At 41.5% G+C, this 24,440-nt stretch overlaps 1 protein-coding gene across 3 annotated transcripts in view; it reads left to right on the top strand.

Annotated features, from left to right (window-relative positions):
• The window catches only part of GPRIN2 (G protein regulated inducer of neurite outgrowth 2), a 40,770-nt gene extending 25,014 nt beyond the window's left edge, over positions 1–15,756 (top strand). For all 3 annotated transcript variants that reach the window (XM_042033250.1, XM_042033249.1, XM_042033251.1), the window contains one exon: positions 13,089–15,756. In XM_042033250.1, coding sequence (XP_041889184.1) covers positions 13,105–14,895 — 1,791 coding nt within the window. In that variant the 5' untranslated portion in view covers positions 13,089–13,104 and the 3' untranslated portion in view covers positions 14,896–15,756. The remainder of the gene's footprint in view (positions 1–13,088) is intronic.
• Positions 15,757–24,440: the final 8,684 nt, after the last annotated feature.

The following is a 24,440-nucleotide window of genomic DNA, read 5'->3' as shown; positions in this document are numbered from 1 at the left end:
AAAACAATTAGGTTTTGAGAAGTTTTCATTTAGGAGGGTGGATTAGATGAGAGCTTTATGTTTTCATGTTGTGTCTTGGTTACTCTGTAAACTTTTCCACTTACCGGTTTTGTTGATTTTTATTGTCCAGACATTTTATCTTAACTGTATTCCAGAGAAAGCTGCAATTGCAATTTAGTTTATCTGACAGCTATTCAGGGCTGCATAAACAAGAGCAGTAAACTGTCTATGGCCTTGTGGTGTCAGAGCTCGTTTATAGGACCCAATGTGATAAATTTCCATCAGATAACAGTGCCAAATCCACATTTTTCCTTCCATAGTAAACTATGCATATTCAAACTGCGCTTGAAAAATAAAAGTGTATGAGAGAGGATAGAACAGAGGAAAATTGTTATTGATAATCATTAGACTTCTGAAGTTTGATTTTCTTTCTTGCCTGTTAAGGGCAATGACAAAGGGTAAACTGGAGGTAGCTTTTACCCACTGCAGATGAGCAGAGGTATTTGCTGTACCAGTGAGATAATGTTACACCTGACTGCAGGCAGGTAAATTCTGAGCAGAACAGCAACAAAATCCTGTTTCTTCTCCAGTGGACTCTTCTGGAGGTTAGAGAGACTGAATTGTTCATTCCTTTGCCCTGGAGTTAATGTTTTTAAATGAGGATGGAATGTACTTCACTGGTGCCTTGTATTTGGATATTGCAAGCTGTTACACAGTTTCCAGGAGAATGCAGCCTAGGGATGATGCTTTCCAAGGCTAGGGACTTGACAGAGACCTGTTAATGGTATTTGTTCTGCAAGTATTTTTTCCAATTAATCAGAAAAAAATCTTATTTTAGTTATCATACCAGTATTTTTGTTGCTGCAAGTATCTTTGACAAGTGTGTGATATTTCATTGCTTGTAGTCGGAAACCATCCTGGCCCAAGAGCAACAGTACAGAGCAACAAGAGCAGGAATCATAGGCTGCAAATGATGTTGCACTTTACTTTCCTTGTCAGCCTTGAACTCGTGTCTTTTTCTCAATCTCCACAAATCTCTTTTTTTTTTTTTTTTCTTCAAGTCATTTCTCGTGGCCATGAGCACACCATAGGGACTGCAGGCACTGGCCTTTTAGTTAATTCTTGCAGTTTATTGTACAGAAATAAGAGGTTTTTAACTGGTGCAAACAGTAAAGCTGTATGCATTCACAGTATCTCTCTGGGATATTAAGATTCTGGAAGATGTGAGTTATCCAAACTCTGAACAGCCTTTTTTTTTTTTTTTTTTTTCAGAGAGGCCTGGGGGCAGTGTTTCAGTGGTGGGAGAGAGATCTTTTCTGTAAAAGCAAAATGAGGGAGAGACGGAAAATGTTGGAGTGGTCAGGAATATCTGCATGAGGGATACAGTGAGAAGGCAGTGAACCGAAAACTACTACTGAGCTTTTCTCTGGTTTAGACCATTTGATGCAATATTTCCTACAGATGCCTTAACAATTGAATTAATCTCTAGCTATGCAGCTGGTAGTTCATATGGATGTTAAGAACTGTCCTTTAGGAGTATTCTCTGATTGCTTAGGGGATTGTTGGGAAGAAGATGGTCTCTTCCATTTAGAAAAGCTGTTAGAGTTCTTTAGAATAAAGTTCCACTCTGAGAAATTATCTTTAGCAACAGGAACCACAAAACAAAAAAAAATCACTTTGGGGCTGCTTAGTTAGATGTGCTCAGAGCAAGGTGGATGTGCTCAGAGCATGGGAATTGGGTCAAGCCAACTAAATGAAGCTGACATCAGCCAGGTCTTTCCTAGTTTGGTGTGTGAGCATTAAGCATGTGAGATATATCAAAGCATCATTCTGCACCAAAAATAACTTAATAAGAAAGATCACCTTTAAACTGGTCTGTGCCTGTGTGGGGGAGTTCTTGCAAAATGATGGCTTAACTTGTGAACAGTGTGGATTTAATACAAAGCAGAGAAAGGAGCAGGAGTATTTCTCCATCTGCAGAATATTTCCTAATTAAGCTTTAACAAGGGCACACCTGAGTGTGCAAATGAAAGTTAATGGGATTGAGCAGTTGTAAGACCTTCATTTGACTTGCAGAGCTTTACTCCAGTCAACAGTGCAGAAGAACGACAGAACCCAGATCATCTGAGCTGAAGCGAAAGATCCAATTCCTTTTCAGCTCAAACTAAGCAAACCTGACATGCAAATTGGAGAGATGATGAATGCACAAAGCCACCCTAGCTCTCATAAACTGGATGGTTTTTTTTAGACTTTTAAAATTTTTGCCTTCTGCAAATAATCTGCTGGGAAAGTTCAGTGTTTATGACTGAACAGAGTAGATCAGTACTTCTTGAAACATCAAGGAAAAACATGCATCTTGTTATAGCAGTTTTATTTGGTTCTCAATTGCCTCTAAACTGTGAAAGGGGTGGAGTGATTTTGTTCATTTAGTAACAAGAGAGGTGCTAATGGATTGAAAAGAAACTTTTGGAGTCACTGCCTCCTTCCCATATGTCACCTTTCGTGTAGAATACGGGGATCACCTTTGTGCTTCCTTTCCAAAGTCATTCCTGTCTCGTTTCAGTGAAGGTATAGGTTCCACTAATCAATTTAAAGTGGTTCAGTATTGCAAAATGGCTGCACATTTCAGTTTCTCCGGTTGAGAAGGTACATTCATTGGCAATGACATTCATTGGCACTGACAGATAAAAGCACATATTTGTGAAAAGAATAAAAAAACTCATTGGATCATCCATTTTTGAAGGGACCTTGTCAATTCATCTATTCCAGTCTCCTGCTCAGAGCAGAGACAACTATGAGGTCAGATCAGATTTCTTAGGGTTTTGTGAGTCTTGAATATGGTCAAACCAGTGTTTGAAAAGTGAAGAATTCCTGTAGCAGAGACTTTATTCTTTATAATCAGTATCTTGCTGGTAGCAGTTAACAGCACATGCCTGAAGAGTTATTCTCTAGTTGTCCATGTCACACAGGTGGGATCTTCCTCTATCCAAATGATGACAGGAACTGAATTACCTTGCGGCTCTCGAGTTGTTCCAAATTTATACCTCAAAACTTTGGGATTCTGACATTATTAAATGTTAATAAGGAAGTAGAGACTTCTGCAGCTCAGTTTATGATTGAGATTAACCAAGAGGAGGGGAAATTTGCTTGTTTACATAGAGAAGGGTGTAAACATTAGTTCTAGAGGAAGTTCTTCACATACTTGGATTTGACAAAGTATTTGCAAACTTCAGTCTGCTGCTTTGAACTGTTACTGTACTCTGTCTTGGGTTTTCTCTCCTTAAGGTCTCTGGTTTCAAACAAGCCTTGGGAGGCAGGGGCTCTCCTCTAGCCAAGCTCTAATGTTTTTCTCTCAGTCCTGGGAGAGTAGGGAAATGCTCCCTTTCATCCCTTGCAGATGTTTTCTGAAAACTGTAATAGTTTTCTAACTACAAAACTATAAAACTGTAATAGTTAATATAAAGAGAATAGTTTCCCACATAAGTCTTATTCGACCACAGATGAATTGAGACAGTTGCTTTTCTGAGACAGACATTGCACTTTGACATAATGTATTTTAATGACAAAACACCAAGTTGGAAATGAAAACTTATTCTTCCCATATTCCTTGTTTAAATAGTTTCAAAGCTACCTCATACCACAATGGCACCTTTTAACAATGCTATGAAACATGATTAGCTAGTCCTCTTTTTAGTTCTTTTCAATCCTCAGCCCTTTGGATAGAGGTTGCCAGCTCTTTTCCAGGATGTATAAAAGACAGCCTGCAGTGTGAACTGAAGGCTTAAATTAGTCACAGAATCTCTTTTTCATGAGAAGTTCATCATAGTAAATAAAAGCCTACAAGTGCATGTGGCACTGCAGGACAACGTGGTCTGCAGTTGTGACAACTCTGCTTAGAAATGTTTAATGAAACTGCTTATAATAATTAATCATTGCTACTTAATATGCCATGCATATACAATATACTTGTTAGCATGCACATTGTAGAGAGAGTATATACATACAACACCTAATTTGAGAAACTCTGCTGAGCCTGAGTATTTGAAATCCTTGAGATTCCTTACCCTCACTTGATGCTAGAAAGTTGCAGGGGGTGCTTTAAACATGCTTCTGCAGACCAGGTAGTGTCTGAACTTTACTGGTAAGGTGAGTTTTCTGCAAGTGCAACAGGAATTTCCTGTAGAGATGCTCTATTTATTTCTTTCAATCCAAATATTACAAAAGAAGGGCTGGAATGCATTATCTTCAGCGTCTTATATTTAATATCTTTTATTCTGGGATTTGAGCATGCTCTACAATCATGAATTAAGCCTTTAAATACCTACATCAGGGGCTTCTGCATCTAATCTCTGAGTCACAGATGAGTAAACTGAGTCACAAAGGGAATGACTTGCTCAAGGTTATACACTGTGACAGTGAGCACAGACAGAATTAGAAAGCAATTGTTTCCTCTTTCTAATTACTGAGCAATTGTTTCTTTAAATTCTGGAAGCCAGTTTTCTGTCAGCCTACAATGCAGAAGTCAGTCTTTTCTTACCACCACTGAGAGCAGCTTCTGGAGGTAGATGGATTGTGGTTTTGAATTCTTCTTTTCTCCAAGGTTTTGTGTACAGTTCATAAATGCTGTTATTTAAATAACGAATTGAAGGGCATTTTGTGGCCCTGGTGTAGTGTTCAATCACAGGGAAAAACAAGGCAGCAAGAAATGAAGGTAAATTTCTAGGTCTTGCTAGATAAGTTGGCAGGTTTTTCTAGGTAGGAAAGAGATTCAACTATTACGTGTTGAAGAATAATGAGCCATCTTTAATTGTTTTGGTGAGGCATCCTTCAATCTTAAATATTGTCTTTATCCTAATGGAGATGTCTGGAGACCTTCAGATTGCTATTACTGTTGTTTATATCACCATTATTCCTGTTTGATGCTGCTGTGGGAACTGCCATCCTTCAATTAAGGATAATATGTGAACATGAAAAGCTGCCGTCTTGCGGCTATATCTGTCCAGTATTTTTAAGGCAGATTTGAGCTTACTTTGCCACTGCAGCTGGTTACAAAGCTTTTATCTCTGTTGGCACAACACTGAAGCAAGGGAGTGAGTTTCTCGGAGAGGTTGGGCATGCTAGACAGGCTCAGCTCTGTGCTTTTGGCCACCTCCTTCCAGCCAGAACAGAGCACACACATGGACTGTCCATCCACTGGAACAGGCTGTGACACAGCTTTAGCTGTCAGAGGGGCACTTGCCTGGCAGGAGGGGTATCCCACTGCCCTCACACTCAAAAGTGCATGGGATGTCCATAGGGCAGGGAGGCTGAGTTCATACCTTCCCTCTAATTGTTGCTGTTAAGCTTTCAAGCAAACAGCAGAAATGATTCTTTGAATATTTTCTACTAAAACACATGAATTTGCAAGTAGATATTCTAATCACTTAGCCAGTTTGGGTGGAGTCTGTTGGATATGCAAACTGCTGGACTCTTGTGCAGGTTGCATTGATATCCAGCTGTATTCCCTCGCTCAGAGATTGAAGGAGGCTGTAAGCAAGCTTCTGGTTTTCTATATGGTTTTTAAGTTCATGCTGCTGCCCAGGCAGCTGTGATTCACACAGTTGGCAGGCGTGGGCCTCTGATGGGCAGAGGCTTGCTGAGCAAGCTATGGCCATATGCTTTTGTGGAGTTCCAGATCAACGGGGTTGCTTTGGAGCTGGTCTGCTCAGGGCTGAAGGGTGGGCACAAAAATGGGCCTCTGAGGAGCATGAGTTGTTCAATACCAGACCAATGCTCCTCCAGTTGGAACATGTGATGGAATAGGATTTGATCCCCTGCTGTGAAGAGGAAAAGGCTCACTAGTGTCTCTCTTTGAAATAAATCCAAATGTAGATAGGCCACTGTGTATTTTCTGTGTTAAAGATGAATTCCTAAAGAGACTATCAAACATTTTTTTCACAGGACTTCTGCACTGCCAGGGGATATCAGTAGCCATCAATTCTTAAGAGCATAATCCTGGCATCTGAATTAACAGTTTCATTTTAGTTAATTCTGTTCTGCTTAAGCCAGAAAGACAATTATATTAATACACCACATCTTTAGGTATGCACTATTCACTGTAAGTATGATTCTAGGTCAATGTTGTCTGCTGTCATTATATTTGATTTGTTTTGTTAAAGCCCCAGCTGGTGAGAACAGCTGATTACATGACCACGTCATCATATTTAATTTGTACTTGAAAGTTTTAAGTGTTCTAACTGAAAATACGAGCTTTAAAGAAGTGAGCTGTCAAACAGTAAAATTGAGCATCAAATATGACCGCACAATATCTCATTTTTTAGCTCTGTCAGGTATATTGTAGGGTAGTTTGTATGCTGAGGCAGATCTCCACATGGAGATATAGTGGGAGTAATGTTTTGCTTACAAAATTCTTCTAAAAAAAGATCAAAATCCAAGAGGTTTTTGAAGTTGTTTCTGGGAGAGATGGTTAAATAAAAAAGGTGGCAAAGAAGATGCATGTTGCAGTAGCAAATCATGTGGTGGTGTCAGGACGATGTGCCAAAACATGCCTCCCTTGTGACAGAGTGCACCTCTCTCTGGTTTCCCAATAATTTATTTATGGCCATGTGAATTGTCCTTCCTGGGGATTCAGCTGAAGATGTCACTGAAATGGTCTCCTTTGGTTCATCTGTATCAGGTTCCTCTCTCATGGCACTTTCATTTTAGCCTTTTTCATTTTTAGGATTCAGAGTTGTCAGCTCTGCTTTGCTAGCTCAGACTGTGCCAGGGCTGTGGGCTGTCCCTGGTCCTTAAAAGAGAATGCTGACCTTCCTGCATGGCTCTTCTAAGCTGTTGGGATAACTGTGGGCACAGTGGCCCTGTCTTTCTGCACCGAGGTGAATGTATTGGCAAACGTCGGAATCTATCACTTTTCTGATGAGGCAACTCATTTGTTGTCCCCTGCTGAGGCCACTGGTAAGCAGGGCACCCATGGCACCCTCAGCATTTGGGGAAGAGGTCTCTGCTGTGGTCCTCAGTAAGGAGAGAGCCACGGTTCAGTAACAGGGTAAGGGGGACTCTTCACTCTCAATCTTGTTACCAGTCTCTGCAGAGAGATACCTGCCCAGCATGCTCAGCACAGGATGAGGGAAAGACAAAAGTCTTTTAGGAAAGCCTGACAAAATGGTAATTAGCAGAAATGAACGAGGCTGTGAGCAGTGGGTTTGTAAGGGCGTCAGACACACGGCCTCTGCTTTGGCAGTGCTGAGCACTGAGGGTCACAGCTCTCCTGCTCTCGTGTTTTCTAGCCTGTCAAATGTACTCCTCCTCCTTGTAAATTATGGTGCCAGTGCCACGCCCCACTGTCACCAGTGCTTCTCGCAGTGCAGAACTGGAAAACAACCCCATTCCTCTGCATACAGAGCGTGCACTTGTCTGTTGTGTACATCTGTTGGTACCTCTAGATGCCCAGACCAATCTGTCCTGTAGATCTGTCTGATACTTGGAAATACTTAGGATGATCGAAAATATTTACAAAAGGGCATTAGCAGATTAAACTGAACAAGGCATAGTTTGTTTATTATGCTATTCCAAAATGGAAAGCCTACAGGAAGATGATGGATTAAAGGTTAAGTGATTGGAGTCTCAACCTGAGTCTTTATTAATCTAGTTGACAGAATTTAGAGAAATTATTTTTTGTATTGACAGAATTTAGAGAATTTTTTTTAATGTTCCCCGACAAGTGATGCCTTTTCCCCTACTGTAACTCCTCTTTCTTCCTTTCACTTATACCTCACCAAAATAAAATAACAATTAAAGACAGCAACAACAAAACTCCTAATGCCAGACACTTGAATCTCTAAGCTTTTTACCATGGCTAATCCTGTTTTGCCAATGCCTTTCAAGTGGTTTGACTCCCCCCGCCCAATGTAAATGTTAGTGATTACTGCTAATGAACTTTTTCCTTCAGTAGTAGTAGTAGTTAGGGAGAGGCCATCAGACTCATAATGCTATCATGCCAATCTTTGTCTAAAGCAAAACAGATCTTTCTTATCTCGTGCAAGTAGTTCTCAATGCGGGCAAGCAAGGACAATTTTTAGACATAAGCACACTCTTATTTTTTTAAATTTTGATGGTATAAGATTCTTTTACATTAGTACAGCTCTAAAAGAAATGAATGTCATATTAGATAATGTTCCTTTTTATGTCATTTTACCACAATAAACATGAATCTTAGGAGTTTAGTCATGGATGGCAGTAAGGAAGCCACATTGCTTATAATACAGCAGGCCTGAAGAGAACCCAGTGTGAATATACTGAATTGCTTCTGGTACCTGAGGGAACTTGGCTGTTTAGGCAGAAATGCAGGTTTTCCTGTATCTGCTGTCTTGTGCCCCAGGCAGGGGTCAGCAGTATTTATGGCTAAGGGACAGCTGCCCCTTAGGATGTAATTAGAGTTCTGTCATTTTAACTATAAACATCTCTTGACTTTCAAATTTATAACCATGGTGTTTGTAGTAAGATTAAACTAAAGTTAAGAACCTCTATCTAGCAGCTTTTTATTCAAGTAAATTTCTTAATTAATTTCTTTAATTAAAATGACACTATTCTTCTTGTATAAAATATACTTGTGTTTGTCTTGGAGTTTGGTGCTGCTGCAGAAATTCTGTGTTTGCCTTGTGAAGCTGATTATTGCTCTGCAGGGCCAGAATGATGCAAATGAAGCAGCAAATTCAGGACAAAGACCTTGCAACTCTCTAACACTTCTCAGAAAGTGCTAATGCTGCCGTGGAGGGTCCTGGTCAGCATCCAAAAATGTTGGTATGGATCAAATTGCTTAGCTTTTACAAATTCCACATTTGCATATTAGTGTTCTCACCTCTGAAACTGGCTCTGATTTTATAACTTTTTTGGAGTCAGATTCTGGTTTTGGAAGCATAAAACCAAATATTATGAAGAAAAAAAGAGGTTTTTTTGTTTGTATGATCAGTCAAGTGAAGATGGGTGAAACATCTTGCAGTCATTATTACAAATCTTGTTGACATGTGGGTTGACCATCAGAGTTATATAAAGCAAAAATAACTGTGGAAGATTTAGAGAAGTAAGTCTCTGGCATTGCATGCATGTTTCTAGTAAATAGTATTAAATTTCTCTGACTCTTCCCAAATTCTGCAACTAACTTGTGTTGTTTAATGTGTCAGGTGATTCTCACTGCCTCACTGTCTGTTAACTTACTATAGTAAGAGAGTACCAAATGGGGGATTTTAAAAAAGAGGGAAAAGGACTTTCTACATGGGCAGATAGTGATAGGACAAGGGGAAGCGATTTAAAACTAAAAGATGAGAGAGTTTAATTAAAAGTATGTGTGTGTAATACAAAAATACCAAAGAATTTTAGAATCATAGTTAATTTACAGTGAATATCTTTCAATTAAAAACATACATTAGATTTAATATTTTGAGACTAAATTTACTGGTGCATTAAATAGGTCAAAACTTTAATCATAAGTCATAGCAAAATACACATTTGTTGCTTTAAAGTAGTTCAGTGGAATTAGTGAAAGCAGCCTATATCCCCTCATAAGCTATCTGAAGCTAAGCCAAAAATAGTGGATGTTAATTCCATTTCTATCCTAATACTTTCTCTGCTTGTTTAACAATTTTCTATATACTCATAGCAGAGTATCTGCCTCAAAAGTTTATTCTTTCTTGTTTGTCTATTCAGGTGTGGATTTCCTTTGAAATTTCAATTTGAAATCTTTCCGACAAACTCAGAACCTAAAGTAGATATTTCTGAGTAAAATTCCTTTCCTATAAATTACATTTTTACATTTTAAAAATGAAAATTAAGCCAAGCAGTCTGCTCTGCCCAGCACATACAAAGAAAGTTGGTTTGGGTGCCTATGTACCCACAAAATCAGTGTGTTTCTATCCATGTTTCATGTGGGTAATCCCTTCCTGATTAGCCAATTCACAAAATACAAAGGTGTTGCATGGCTGTGACATTGGAGAGGTTCCATGTCTGGGGTTGGATTTTTAAAAAGTTTGGCACCTCATTCTCGGTACCTGACCCAGCCCCTTGCTGGTAGAGGTGTTGGAAGGACCATCCAGACCCTTCTGCTTGCCGGCCTTTCCCAGAAGCCGTGGGCTGGACACCGGGCTCACGTGGGAGATCCGACACTTTGAGGGGTGTGCATGCGGTGCTGGGCCCCTTCTTGAGGGATCTTTGTGCACCCTGAGCAATCAGTGGCAGCAGTGCTTGTGTGAAATGCAGAATTTGGGAAGGCCCAAAGCCACAGGAGAATTGTTACAATTGTGTTAGCATGGAACACTGGTCGGTCTGAGCAACGAAGTTCAAATACTGTCGGGAGTAGCTGGTTAGAATATTCTACATGTACATGTGTAATATATGTCTCATTGGCCCATGTTTGGTCTTGATGTCACCTGCAGTGGGGCAAAAATAAATTTCTTCAGAGTCCTCTTTGGAGGTTTCATTGCCAGCATCACCCTGGACATTGTTTTCAGTGGACTGTTTCATCCATCTGAATGTGTTTTGTGTGACATGATGGATCAGTTTCAAATGTGTCACTTCTTTCAGTTACAGAGGCTTCTGCAGCCATGCCCATTGCTACATAAAGAAAGCAAAGAGGGGCCTTGGTTTCTGTGTACATGTACGTATTTGAACCTCGTAAACTTTGTAAGAGAGCCCTTCAAACTTCCCACAGCCTCATATCATTTGTAACAGGGTGTGTTTGAAGCTTCCTTTCACCTGAGTCTCAATATTTGTGTCTGAGGATTTCCATTAGTGTTTCATCCAGGTGTGTGTGAGAGCCTTTGCAGATGTTATCTTTTAAAGAGATTAAATGTAAGGTTTTCACCTTGTAGGCAGCTATTACTCTGGTGTTTAAGCCTCTTGACTCCTTTGAACCCTGTGTAGCAGACTATACTCATGTGTGGAATTGGCTGCAGGAGAAGTAACACGTATGTAGGATGGGAAATGACCTTTTTTCTGCATACAGTCCAAATTGGAGCAAACCCTATGCTAGAGGACATTGCTGCTGGTCACAAGTCCCAGCCACACAGTCCACAATGAGAAGTTTCCTAAGAATGTGATTGCAGATATTATTATTTTTTAATGTTGTCCTGCTCGATTTAATTTCTTTATGGAAAACAGCCAACACAAGTGGATTTCAAGTGATGGGAAAATCCAACCTGTTAGCCTGCCAAAGTTAACAATGGAAATGGAATTACAAGCACTGATAGGTGCCTGGATCAGCTGTACATCTCTTGGTTGGCAGAGGGAGCAAAAGGCATGTTCTTATCAGTTACGTTGGTACATGACTCTTGGGGCCTGTAAATATCACATTAAAAGGATCACGTATGAGAAGCTTCTCACTGAGAGGGTTGAATGTGAGCCCTTGCAGCCACCATGTGTTATGAGCGAACTTCCCTGTTACATTTGCAGAGTGCTTTTGTTCACCATGTATATGTACCTTTCCTGTTCCACACATTCATTTTTATTCTAGTGATATAGTGCACAAGAAATTGTGCAGGTTTCTGTAGGAGATCTGCTAAGGAGGCAGAGTGCATGGAGCGTATCTGAGGGAAAGTTGTCTAAAATGAGAAATTCTGGCTTTCACTCTCTACATCTGTACAAAATATCCAGTAGTACTTGGCCTGGACAATGCACAAATACTCTGGATCTTTCTGCTCAACACAATGAGTTCTTGTAGAAAAGACATATATGTATATGTGTGGATAGATACAGATATACAAGCATATTAAAATCACTTTAGTTGTACAAATGTTGCAACACCTCTGTGACATCAAGGTAATATGTGTAGTCCATTGGTAGAAGATCTGATTCAATCAGAAAAAATGGATCGCTAAATCTGGTGAGATTCAAAATCTTCAATCACAACTTCTCTCAGATGTGAAACTGCTAACATAAATGTTAATAATGTATAGGACACTGTACCAACTGGTAGAAACAAGGGTTTTCTAAAAATGGAAGTGACTGAGTGCACTAAAAAAAAAGAACAGAAAAACTGCAAGACTTTGGTTAAAGAGGTTCTTGTTTTGTTTTTACTCTGCCTCTGGTGCCATGAATGTGCACCTTCCACAGCCAGCATGAACTTGTGGATTTGCAAAGCTGAGTGGCCCAAGAGCACAGAGCCAAGAGCCCCTTAACAGAGGCAGTGCTGAAGTGCAAACTCTCCTTACAGAGAGAGGGGAATTTCACCTCCAGCCTTTCAGTGGATCCCTCTTTGCACCACCTCCTGTTGTGCCAGTGGTGAGCACAACCTGGAGTGCTGCCCAGCATTATTTGTTTGGGAACACTGTCAGCAACCTCACACTGGCCTGGCAGAGGTAATTTCCTTGGGTTTCATGTCATCTCTGCCACAGGGGGTCAAAACAGCTTTGTTCATACCTACTGTACACTTGTGTGGGCTCTGAGAAAACAGTGGACTAAACTGGTGATCTTCTTGTAACATGAAATATCAAGAAGCTTGTTAGGAAGGGTATGGGGAAAAGGGAGAACTTGTTCAGTTGTTGAGGTTTTAAGGTTGAAAAGCTCCAGCAGCAACTGGATAACTTCTGAAATAACAATGTCTAAATGAAATGGCTAAAAACTAAAAATTGTTTTTGTTTTGACAATACAGTTAATATCATTGGCTTAATGACCACTGTGGTGAAAAGCTATCTAGTATGAAAATACCTCTGTCTTTGCTTAAGTTACATAACATCTCTGGATGTCCCAAAAATGGCTCCAGTGAATTTGGGGAGATGATACTTGTTAATGTTGAGACAGTTATTGTCAAAAGGTAGGAACCAAGGAGGATTTTTTCCTTTTGTGTTTTGCGAATTGGAAAAAAACCCCAGAACTACAATAAATCCTGTCTCTAATTTAAGGAAAAACTCTTTGGGGAAAGTGAAAATGCAAACTGACTGGTCTGAGTACACCTAGACTAGAGTACTGTGCTTTTTAAAAAGTACTTGTGAACTGTGAAAAGCAAGAAGCCCAAGCAGAAGGTCAGTAGAGATTATAGTTTCTAGTACATTTATTTCCTACTTAAATTGCTTCTTTTTCTTTTCTACCATTTCCTGCAGATCTCTCTTTTTTGCCATGTCAGCTGACAGCTACCAGCTCCACACCCATTCCTACCAGGACCCGCTAAGTTCTACTTGTCACAGTCTCTTGAATGTCAACAGTCACCCCCTATCCAAGAGCTCCTCAAATCTGGCCTGTATTGGGCACTCGAGGAGTTTAGAAGAAAGGCAAAACAAACAGGAGCTGAAGAAAAGCCATAGTAGCACCATCTGCCATATCCTGGAAAACAGGAGTGATGCAAGGAGTGTGCAGAGTCCTGGATGGTCCTTCTCACAGCCTGGGATGATGGGACTTGGATCAGAGGTCCAAACCGTAAATGACCAGTCAGCCAATGACCATTCAGAGAGCAGAACTAAGAATACAAACCATGTTCTTGTCACTGAACAGTCCTCAGCATCCCGAGGAGTGGGGGACACTAAGATGTGTGTAAAAAGCAGCACTGTTCAGAATGTTTCTTCAGCCTGCTTTGTTCACCAGCAGAGCATGTGTAAAATGGAAGAATCAGGAACTGCCCTTCAGAGAAGCCACTCAGACCTAACCTGCAGCTGCAAAGAGCAGACTTACGTCACTCACATAGAAACCAGTGCTACTCACTCCAGCCTAAGCTCTTCTGGTTGCAGGCATGGTCCACCAGTGGCTAGGATGTCTTTCCAAACACAGAGATATGGATCAGAAACAAATGAAAATACATCTCACTACCAAAACCTTGTGACTCATCTTCCAGTTCTTCCTAGAGACCAACAAGTACCCACAAATACCTTTGACAGTGGCAGTATTCCACGTAACACTACTGTTTACACAGATCCTGGAACATTTCACGCTGCTGTTCTAGGACCCCACATGCCTGGAAATGGTTTCCCAAACAGGACAATGTTCAGTCAAGCCCCTGGGATTATTCATGGTGGTCTGACTTATGGTAATATTCCAAACTCTGCATACTCTCCCATGGTGATGACAGTTCACAACAACTCTGTGGGGCCCTGCAGTCTCAGGCAGGACACCCTGAAGGCAGATGCCACCATCCCGGCCTACTGCCACTCCTTGCCCATCCCATCCATACAGCTCGTCCCACGGTTGGTGTGCTCCATTAGTGAGACAGGAAAAGAGCAGGCAGAACCTGGCTACTTTCATTCCTTTTCTGCTTCAGACATTCTGACATATCCTAAGCTGGTGTCTTCAGTAAGTGAATCAGGCCTGGATGCCAAGAAAATCCTGAAGTGCTGTAATGTTCCTGGAGAACAACTGCAACATGCTCAGCAGGAGAGAGCTCCTCCAGAAGCCAAGGCTGCCTGTGTTGCCCTGAGCAGCCAGCAAGGTGCAGACATGGTAGTGACAACTAAGGATATGTGGACTATGACTTCCATGAATGACATAACCAAAGGCCTGAAACCAGCTCTTGAGCGTAGAGATGCCGAGGTACAAACTCTTCCAACCATGGAATGCAAATCAGTGGCAACAAGCCCAGCGGCTGCAGCAGAAGGTCACTCACATGTGTTCCCAGAGGTGAACCTGGAGCAAGACTTGGAGGCCCCCAAATCTCCAGTTCGTGAAGTGAGATGGGATGATGAAGGAATGACGTGGGAAGTGTATGGGGCATCTGTGGATCCAGAAGTCCTCGGGGTAGCCATTCAAAAACATCTCGAGTTTCAAATAGAACAATTCCAGACAGACCCTGCTGCGGCAGCTGAGAAAAGTAATGCGAAGCCACGCCCTGAAAAACCTGGGAAAAAAAGGCCTTTCAGAACAATGATGCATTCCCTGAGATATCCAAGCTGTTGTGCTCGCTCCAGTACTTCAGTGGAATGAGCACAGCTGTAGGGTGTAGGATAGTTGTGCTGCTTTTAAATTGTACATTAATGCTGACTCTTAAGTGTTAACGCAGTATATGTGGACAGCCCGTACCAGAATGAATGGAAAAAGTTCAGTGATCATCAAAGATACACTAAAGCAAGGAAAAATCCATGGCTGGACCATATAACAGAGAACATAAGATTATACTTAAATAATGCTATCCAAATGCTCTTGACTGTATTTAATGTAGCACTGTTTTCCTCTATGTTAGTTTTAAACTGTATTGTAAGGAATGAAACTTCTTTTTTAATGATGCATCTTTTTGAAGTAATGATGACTTTTTTCTGTATTTTAATAATTTAAGGTTAGAAAACAAAGTTGGAAAAGTATATTTTAATCAAAGTTCTTAGCTTTCAATCATATTCCCTTAAATTGTTTTGGCAGCTGTTTTTCTGTTAATTTATAATAATCCTGACTATAAACCCACTTTAACTGTAGACAAAAAAACCAAACTAGTGTAATGTTCTATGACAAAGAATTGTAACTTTTTTCTACATAACTGTGAAGTAATTTCAGTGTTGCTAGTCTGAACTCTTCCCTTAGCAAGCTCATGTACAGTTGGAGGATGCTTCATCAACTTTCCAGTTAGTTTGTAGTTATGATGAATTACACTCTAAATATCCAGAACTTACATTTACCAAGTGATTGACACAAGTGTACAGTGTTACCAAAGATAACTAATGTAATGTGAATTACTTACTGAATGCTTGTTTAGAGACCTGAAACAGAAGCTGTTCAGAGTAGTCTGTGGCACCACCATATCCCACAACTCAAGAGCAGTTTTGGTTTGCTTGTATTAAAAGTAATTTCCAGTGAGTTCTTTCTATGTGCATCTATCCTAAACAGTATTATTTGGCTGTTGCATAAGCCACAGGGGACAGTTTGCACGTAACCTTTGCCTGTCTTGTGTTCCCTCTCTGGTGTGACGTCAAGCATCTGCTGAAAATGAGACCTTGTGTCTTCCCCAAAGTACAGTCCTAAGGTTATTCTGAGTGCCTTGGTAATTTGGGCAGCTTAAAGATTTATTTTCTTCTAAAAACAACTTTGCAAACAAGTGTTCAGTGAGAAACCTGTTATGATAGTGTAATGCAGCCATAGTGCAGGGCCTGTTTGAAGTGAAAGGTTTGTCAAGGAAGCTGAGAATACTATTTCCAGTGTCATATGTGCCTTGGTCAATGTCTAAGATTCTTTAGGAAACGAGATGTGCAATGTTATTTTTCATGAGGAGAGAAGAGAAACATTCATTTGTGTCTCAAAGGAAAATTTGCAGTGTCTGAGAACTTACTGCTGTGGAATTACCCACTCGTACTTCAAATGTGTGTGTTGTGGTTTGTTGGTTTGGTTTGGTTTTTGTTCCAGTTAGTTAGCAGGCTGTCTACAAAATGTTCACTTGACATTTGTGTATGCACCAGAGGCCCTGGTGATCAGGACAGCTTTAAAATTTCATCTAGAAAATCCTTAAATGTAGGACCTGCTAGCTGGAATGTCCTGTGATGCATTAATTTAATAATGTAGAATGGTTCAAGATCAAATTTTCACTCCTGGGCAAAGTGGGATTTAACAGAGCTGGCTCCTGTGAAACTCACCTTGAGTTCAGGAGGCTTCCTTCAGACCCTGGGACTTTGGCCACAATGAAGTCTGAGCTCAAAATGAGTTTTATACATACCAAGTGTGAAACCACTGGGATATAATGCCTTACTCAGGATGCCTCTACAGCTGTGAGCATCTAAGTTCTGATAATGATTCTGGATGTTAAAATACCTTTTACTGAAGCTTTAATAGGAGAAAGGAAGTAATGAGTAACTAAATAAAATTACTCTGCTCTTATTTAGAGTTTAGCTAAGCAGTTCCTATATTGGCTTTTTTAATGGTCCAGAATATTGTACATTGATTTTTTTCCTTTCTTCAAACATTACACTTTGAGAATTTTAAGCACTATAGGGGTCTAAAGCCTTGTGTTGTCAGTTAGCTTGTCCTTGAGTGTGCAGGAGAATTAAAGATTTGAAGAGTCAAACTAAAGCTTTAAAACAGTGGTGTACCTTCCTCCCATGACCACTGTAATCCATATTTTTAAACTATTTGACATATGGAATAATCTGTATTCTCCTTCCCACCCCTGCCATTCCAAGCACTTCTCCAAAATAAAGCCCCCAGCTCTAGGAAGGTGATATCATGGGACCAGTATCAAACTGGTCAGAAAGAGAGTTTGCAAAAGGGACTGGAATAATACAGCGAAGTCCCTAGAATGCTTTGGCTATAAAACCTGGAACAACTCTTGTATTTCATACAGTTCTGGTGTAAATTACTTATGGTTTATGCATTGGTATGACTTGCTACTACACTAGTCCTAAACATTGATTATCATTCCTGGATGAGAAAAATAAATTACAAGTAAAGGGAAAGGATACCAATGATTTGCGAGTCCAGAAAAACAGATGCTCACTCATTATGGGCATTCTGAATCTTCTGGTTATTAATCAGGGTTGCTGTTATTTACAAAAAATTGTGTTTATGTTTGAGGACTTCCTAAACTTTTGGAAAGGTTTAAAGTACAAGAATATAATGGAAATCTGAGAAAAAAACCCGACAGCAAACACTCATCTTAATATTAGCTACAGAGATAAAACAAGTTGTTCCATTTGTACGATCGGAGCCTTAAAAACAGGGTTATTTGGATTCACTTTGCATTTGGGTTCAATTTAAGAAAACATTTAAATGCAGCCATTTTGTACATTAAGTATTCTCTGTTCAAGTGTTACTCTTGTAAATGTGAGTACTCTGACTCTGTTTTGTAATATTTTCTAACTTAGGAAAATCCAAGTCCATTATAGTCTACTCTTAAGTATAAATAAAGTAGCAGGAAAACTCACACTAGATTTGTAACTGAACACAGATGTTTGCCAAGCTAGGGTGAAATCAGGGTGTATTATTTTCTCAAGCCCATTTGAAAACCAGTTTGCATTGCATCATGCTGCCTCTGCTCTCCACCCTGAATGCTCAGGTACCAGTTCCAGGTGAGCAGATTGGGGCTGCCTTTCCCAGGAATCCTCAGGGAGGGATGCACTGACACACTGGGTACTTAACTCTTTTGCCTCAGTGTGCCTTCTTTGCCTTGGAGAACAGCCCCGGTTAATGCAGTATTTTGGATATGTTATGTTGTCCCTAGACACTAACTAATGTCTCTAGAAGGAACTCATTGTACATTGTACATTGATACTTAATGGCTGAGAATGATAATGAGCTGAGATGCTTAGCTCAGTGGCTCAGCACAGATTGAAGGCAATTGATACTAATATCAGTATTCTGTTGAAATAGTCCTGAAAAGGTGTTAGAATAATTCATTTCATTCTGAATTAGTATTTACTGTTACCATTCCTAAAGGAGAGGCCAAAACCTGTCAGACATTTGACACTGACTATTATCATTGCAGTTTCAATTTGAGATAATCTTTGCCTGCGGGGTTAAATACTGAAATAGAGGGTATTATCTCAATGCTTTAAATAAAAACCTTCCGTAGATAAACCAGTTCTTTAAAAAGAGCCAAAACAACAGTTGCTTAGTCATTGTCATATCAGTTACTTTTAAAATAATTTTATTTATTTGTTTGGTCCTCACCTGAACATATTTTGCTTTAGGAAACCCTGCTCCAGAGAAAGCCTATCTTCCTTCCAGATGTAGCTTAAGAAAGTTTGTGTTGTACAGCTGAGCCAAAAGGCCCCACAGACAATACTTTTGCACAGTCCTTTGAGACAGGGGTGAGTGAGAAGAGGAAAGGGTAGTCAGCTGTTCTGTACCAAAATGTAACCAAGATGTTCCAGGGAAAAAGAGCATCTCCTCTGTACAGACAGAACAATGTGTTTCTTCCTGATCACTTCTCTGCTTATAGCCAGTAAGAATAATGACAGACTGGACTAATTGCATTATTGGATAGACATTTAGTCTTTTAAATCCAAAGCAGTAACGACCTGTCTGGAGATGTGCTGAGGTAAGAGGCCTTCTAGAAGGATGTTACTCACTATTAAAGATTGAATAAGGAAAACAGTGTAGCTTTGCTCTAGGAAAAGTAATGTGTAGTGAGGTTGGGTTAAAGCAGAAGCTCAGAGTGGAGGTGAGATCGAGGGACCCTAGCTCCACAGAGGAAACAGGGCTAGATGTCCTCCAGACACTGCTACTGTCCCCTATCTCAGGAGCTTTTCCAACTGTGAAATTGGAATGTTAATACTTCATTGCCATCTGTTCCTTTCAGACATGTTGAGGTGATTAATTTGTCTTCTTAAGCCCCTTGAAAATGAAAGCAGTTTATTAGTGCTAAGTAATACTGTTAACTGGCAAGAGAGAAAGAGGCAGTATGTGGGTTTATGAGTTGGAAATAAATAATTCTAATCAACTCTCACTGTACTAGTTAAATAACTTAGTGGAACTTGCTGCATCAGTCCCTTGTGTCTTTCCCTTTCAGGGGACTTTAGGGGTCTAGGATTAATTTCTAAATTTTATTTCTTTTCCCTCCATTCAGAACTATGGATCTGAAATGAAGAATATAATGTGCCTATTCAGCTTCCTTCCAAAGCCTTGTTATTTACACAGGCCACAAGATCCAGCTGCCCTTGGCAGAACAGAGGAATCTAATGCCTGTGAGCCTGTGTGCAGACCCCTGGGCTGCTTGTGTCTGCAGGTACTGCCTGTCCACAAGTACTGTGTGTCTTGCAAGCCCTTCATGCCTGCTGAGGGAGGGAGCTGTGGTACTTTCTGATGATGCTATAGTCTGGGTCATCCCACTCCCCTGCCCCTCTCCAGGGCAATTCTACAGAGCCATGTGGTTTTCAAGGGAAAGAGATCGGTAAGCTTTGTGGGTGACATGTGGATTAGTGAGAATTTTGTTCCTTTTCTTGCTCAGAAGACAACTTGCAGACAGAAGTTACACCCAGTTTAAAAATGGTTGTGCTCCCTTTTCACCTCTGCCAGCTCCAATGAGCATGTCCATTTTCTGTGGGGTAGCACCCCTGCCACTGGAAAAACCAGCGTCGTGCAATTGTTTCTTTCCCCTGGAGCTCTTTCACCAGACTTGGCACACAGTTACTTGCAGCCTTTACTGCATCAGTGAAGGGAATGGTGCATATCTTTTGCCATGGTTGCTTGGCTTCCGTCTTTCTCGAGCTGTAGAAGTGCTGAGCCTTGAGCTGACAGCCATCACATGTACCAGGGCCAATGTGTTCAGATAGCAGAGTACTAAGCTGTAGCTTGTAAGTCTTTGGAAGCATTAATCCTTTCTAATGTGTGACCTAAACAGATGTCATCTGTCTTATTATCAGGCTTTCAGTGCTGTGCCACTCAGATGGCATGTGAAGGAAGCTTAGAAAACAAAGGGGAGAGACACAAGCAAGGAAACGATTCTGCAGATTTCCATCCCCTTCCAGCCACCTCCTGCTCGCCCACAGGGACTACAGACAACTCCAGTAACAATGGTGTCACGGGTGTGATGAAGGGGAGATTTTGTCTCCCGAGGTGTTAAAGGTAGTGGCACATAAGGAATGTGGGTCAGGCGCTCCGGTGCACTCCTGCTGGTCAGGATTATATCTCTGAGCTCCACCTGGCGCTCATCGCCGGCGGACGGCTCCGCAGGACAGACCCGCTCTTCCTCTCTGCCTTCTTCTGGTCCCTGCTCACCTCCTACAGTTTTTACTGTAAAGCAGAGATGGGGTCACAGCTTGGGGTGCAGTGACCCCTGCCCGAACACCCTTCTGTTTGTGTTTTCCAGCACACATCTGCTAACGGGCAGCTTTTTGTGGTGCAGGAAACACACAGAACTATGCAGGCCTGGGTGCCAGCACCTGACCTGTGCTGTACTGCCCTTAAAGTGACAGCATTTCTGGTCCTTCGCTTGACACAGACACAACACCCTCAGTGATGACACATGCATAAAAAGTAAGCCTTTTGCCTCCTCTGATGGCTTTTTGCAAGCTTGTAGGTAATTTGTTTACACTGCCTCTGATGCTGGTTGTAGTGCAAACTGGTGCACTCCAGATTGGGACTGGGTAGAAATTCCTGTGTGCAGGTAATTTGAATGCTGTCTTGTGTTCACATTGTCTGGAAAATCCCACAAATGCCATTGCCTCAGAGAATCCAATTTTAGAAAAGCTTCTACATCGATTTAAATTCATGGTGTGATGTTATAATTTGTTATGTTGTAATTTCTTCCTTGTCCACATAGTGATCTGTGTTTTCTACATTTCATGCTTTTTTTCAGCATCAACCTCACTCTAACAGCAGAATGAAGGGTTAATTTAATGTTGTGCTGCCGTAGGTGCTTTCTTAAAAAGGATCTTGGGAAAAGATGAGACACACGTTTCTGAGAAAGCAGAAGAGATCTGTTTCGATTGTGTGATGCCTGTTGTTCAACAACCTGCTTCCCCACTCAAATGACAGCAAACCCTAGAGCTGTAACGCAGCCCTTCTGTTCCAAGTCTGCACTATGAGTCCTTTCCTGTTCCAATTTTGACTGGAATATGTGTGTGTATATATATTGGGGGGAGCTGTAAAATGTCTAGTGACCAAAATCACACTGCTGTTTTACTATAGGCTCAATCTATGTTTGTGATAGAACAAGTTTTCTGAAGCAGGTTGAAGCTTCATGAAAACAATTTTAGTCTAGTTAAAATTGTTTCTACACTGTTTACATGCCTCCCTCCCTCTAGTGTGAGTCCTTTGGTGCTGTGCCTGTTATTTCTTGCATTGATAGGTTTGGGCCATAACAAGTAAGAGATTTGTTCACATCTGTGGTGGGACCCTAATTCACAAATGCAACCCATTGGTTCCAGAAGTTCTGCCTTTGGTTAGGCTGGCTGGAGAAGCTACAGAAGACCTTCCTGAGAACCTCTTTAAATGAAAGATGAGTGTGGAGGTAGGTGTAGTCTGTACTTTTGTTCGATGTGAAGTAGGATAGATGAATAGACAGCAATTTAAAAGTTTGCAGAAATTAGAAACCTCTAAACTAGAGAAAGGAAAAAGGCTGTGTGTGGTGTGCAGGAAAAGGCTATTAAAACATCTGTTTACAGTCTATATATGAAACTGTTTGTGTGGGAGCTCAAGAACATTTCGTTTCTCTCTGGCACCGAGGTAGCTCGACACAGAAAGCAAAGATTCAAGGGGAGTAAACACAGCGCAGAGAGCTTTGAAAGTGCCTGCAGGGCACTGAAGCCTTTGGACTTCAGCACAAGCGGCGGCTGCTCCGCTCGGTTCCTTGGGCGGGCTGGGGGCTGAGGTCGCCCTGGGGCCACAGGCGGGACGGGCCCTGCGGGAAGGCTGGGGATGGATCTGGTGCACAGCTGTGGGACCGAGTGCCAGGTCACGGCCTGCCTGGAAGGGGACCAAGGACAGACGTCAGAGAGGATACGTGGAAGGGAGGGTCATGCACCCCGGCTGGCAGGGACAAAGGGAAAACAGTCCTTTTCCAGCGGCAGAGCTTGAGGAAACTGGAGATTCCCGCGGGAGCTGCGTGAGGTTCCCTGACGCCTACAATGACCACTCCTCTAGAGTTTCATACTCCGCCTTGGGACTGCTGCTGTTTGTGACAGGAGCAGCCGGCAGCTTGTTGGTCTGCCTCGGCTGTGCCGGGCTTGCTGCCCCCCTTATTCCCCCTTTACGCGGCAGGGATGGACTGCTTAATAACTGCGTGGTAGCATTGCAGAACAGGGAAATCACATTCTGGGGCATTTAACAGGGAAGTTAACACCGCTGATGCTCTTCAACTACATTATTACAGTTGTTGAAAGAGGAACGGTCTGAACAGAAAACAGAAGCATTCTTTAAACCCCATAAAATTTGCTCTAAAATAATTGCATCAGAGAATATTTGTCAAGTTCTTTGTGGTTTGAGTGTGCAAGTAGTAGAGTTTTGCAGGCCCATACCTAAGAAATGCAGAAAAAGCCTCCAGTTCTCCACCGAAGCTCATGTTTCCAAGGGATGGGAAGGGACGAATCTCTCTCTGGTCTTCATTTTCACACTGCAGATGAGCAAGGAAGAATGTCTTTGAGTGTGACCAGGGAGTCATTATGCACTTTTGCCAAATCAAGGAAGGATTAGTTTATGCTGCAGAACCATATGTGGGATTCCCATTCAGCAAGAAATAGCACTGAATCATGGGTATAGGCGTGCATTACATGGTGTCACACTTCTTAAGGGAAAAGCTGCAGGCTTTTATCCTCATTAACTATTTCTGATGTGTATGTAGATCCCTTTTATGTATCCAAAATGCTTTTCTTCATACTCTTATTGGAGGCTTATTGTGAACACTGATACACAGTTTTATCTAGTGCTGAGGAACTGCCCACTGTATGTCTCCATCTTTGCTGCTGTTTTAACACGAGCAGATGATCTTGTTTATTTTCCCATGAAACTGCATCTCTACCCAACCTTTTGCCTCTATTTTAGTAGACCACCAATTTGCCTTTTGCTTAAGCCGATGTAATTTTAAATTTCTTTTTCTGATCTGCTATGTAGGTTTGTGTAAAAAGGCACATCTGGCATGGCAAAGGGTATGGCTGAGGGAGGAGCAGTGTGTACTGCCATGAGGGATGGGAGGAAAGAGACCATTAAAATATGTATGTGGTTCCTTACCCTTGATATTCCTTTAGGGATAAGATGGAAGATGTATCCAAAGAGCAAATCCTCTTGGAAAGGCATGACCTTAACCACAATGAATCCACACAGAAACTGTACTGTGCAGAGCAATTCTACCAACAAAAGACCACTCAAACCATCTGGATTATGACAGTGCCTTGGTCAAGCCCTAGGAAGACATGACAGAAACCTGCCATTGTCCACTCTGCCTGCTTGCCCAGAAGAGGTAGCTTTCTTTTCTTGGGAGAGTCCTGCTGGGCAACTGCATGGGCGGACACAACAACACTGCTGGTTTTCCAAGGTCAGGCAGGGTTGGTATTATTTTTCCTTTTAAATCCAAATATGCAGAGAAGGATTATATAATACACCCTGTGTCTCCTACATATTTATACAAGGAAGCCAAGTACCTGAAATGCTGGTTCCTAGGGTAACAGCACATCTGGGATTAGGTGGCTAACTTCTACTTTCTCTTATGTCAGCACTGAATAGCAAGGTCCTGTTCAAAAGAACGGCTCCTTGGTCTGTGCCCAGAGGAGGAAATGTGTAGGAAATTGTGACTCAGCTACCGCATGTACTCAGCTACTTGTATTTCCATTTGAAGTCCTTTCTGCTTGAAGCCCCAATACATTCTCTGCTAATCTTTAAGTGCTGTGCACACACCTACAAAAGGCAGCATTTCACACATATGCTGGCCGGGTGGTCATAGAAAGGCCGAATCTCACTGAATCACAGAATATCCTGTATTGGAGAGGACTCACAAGAATCATCGAGTCCTGCTCCTGAACAGCCACCCCAGGATCGAACCCACAACCCCGGCGCCATCGGCTCCGCGCTCTGACCAGCTGAGCTGACCTCCTCGCCCCTCACCAGCTGAGCTGATCTCC

This window comes from Corvus kubaryi, unplaced genomic scaffold (assembly GCF_017639235.1).
Source record: "Corvus kubaryi isolate FWS band 111438036 unplaced genomic scaffold, C.kubaryi_AGA036_p1.0 37357, whole genome shotgun sequence".
NCBI classification, from domain to species: domain Eukaryota; kingdom Metazoa; phylum Chordata; class Aves; order Passeriformes; family Corvidae; genus Corvus; species Corvus kubaryi.
This window is presented reverse-complemented; position numbering and strand designations above follow the sequence as displayed.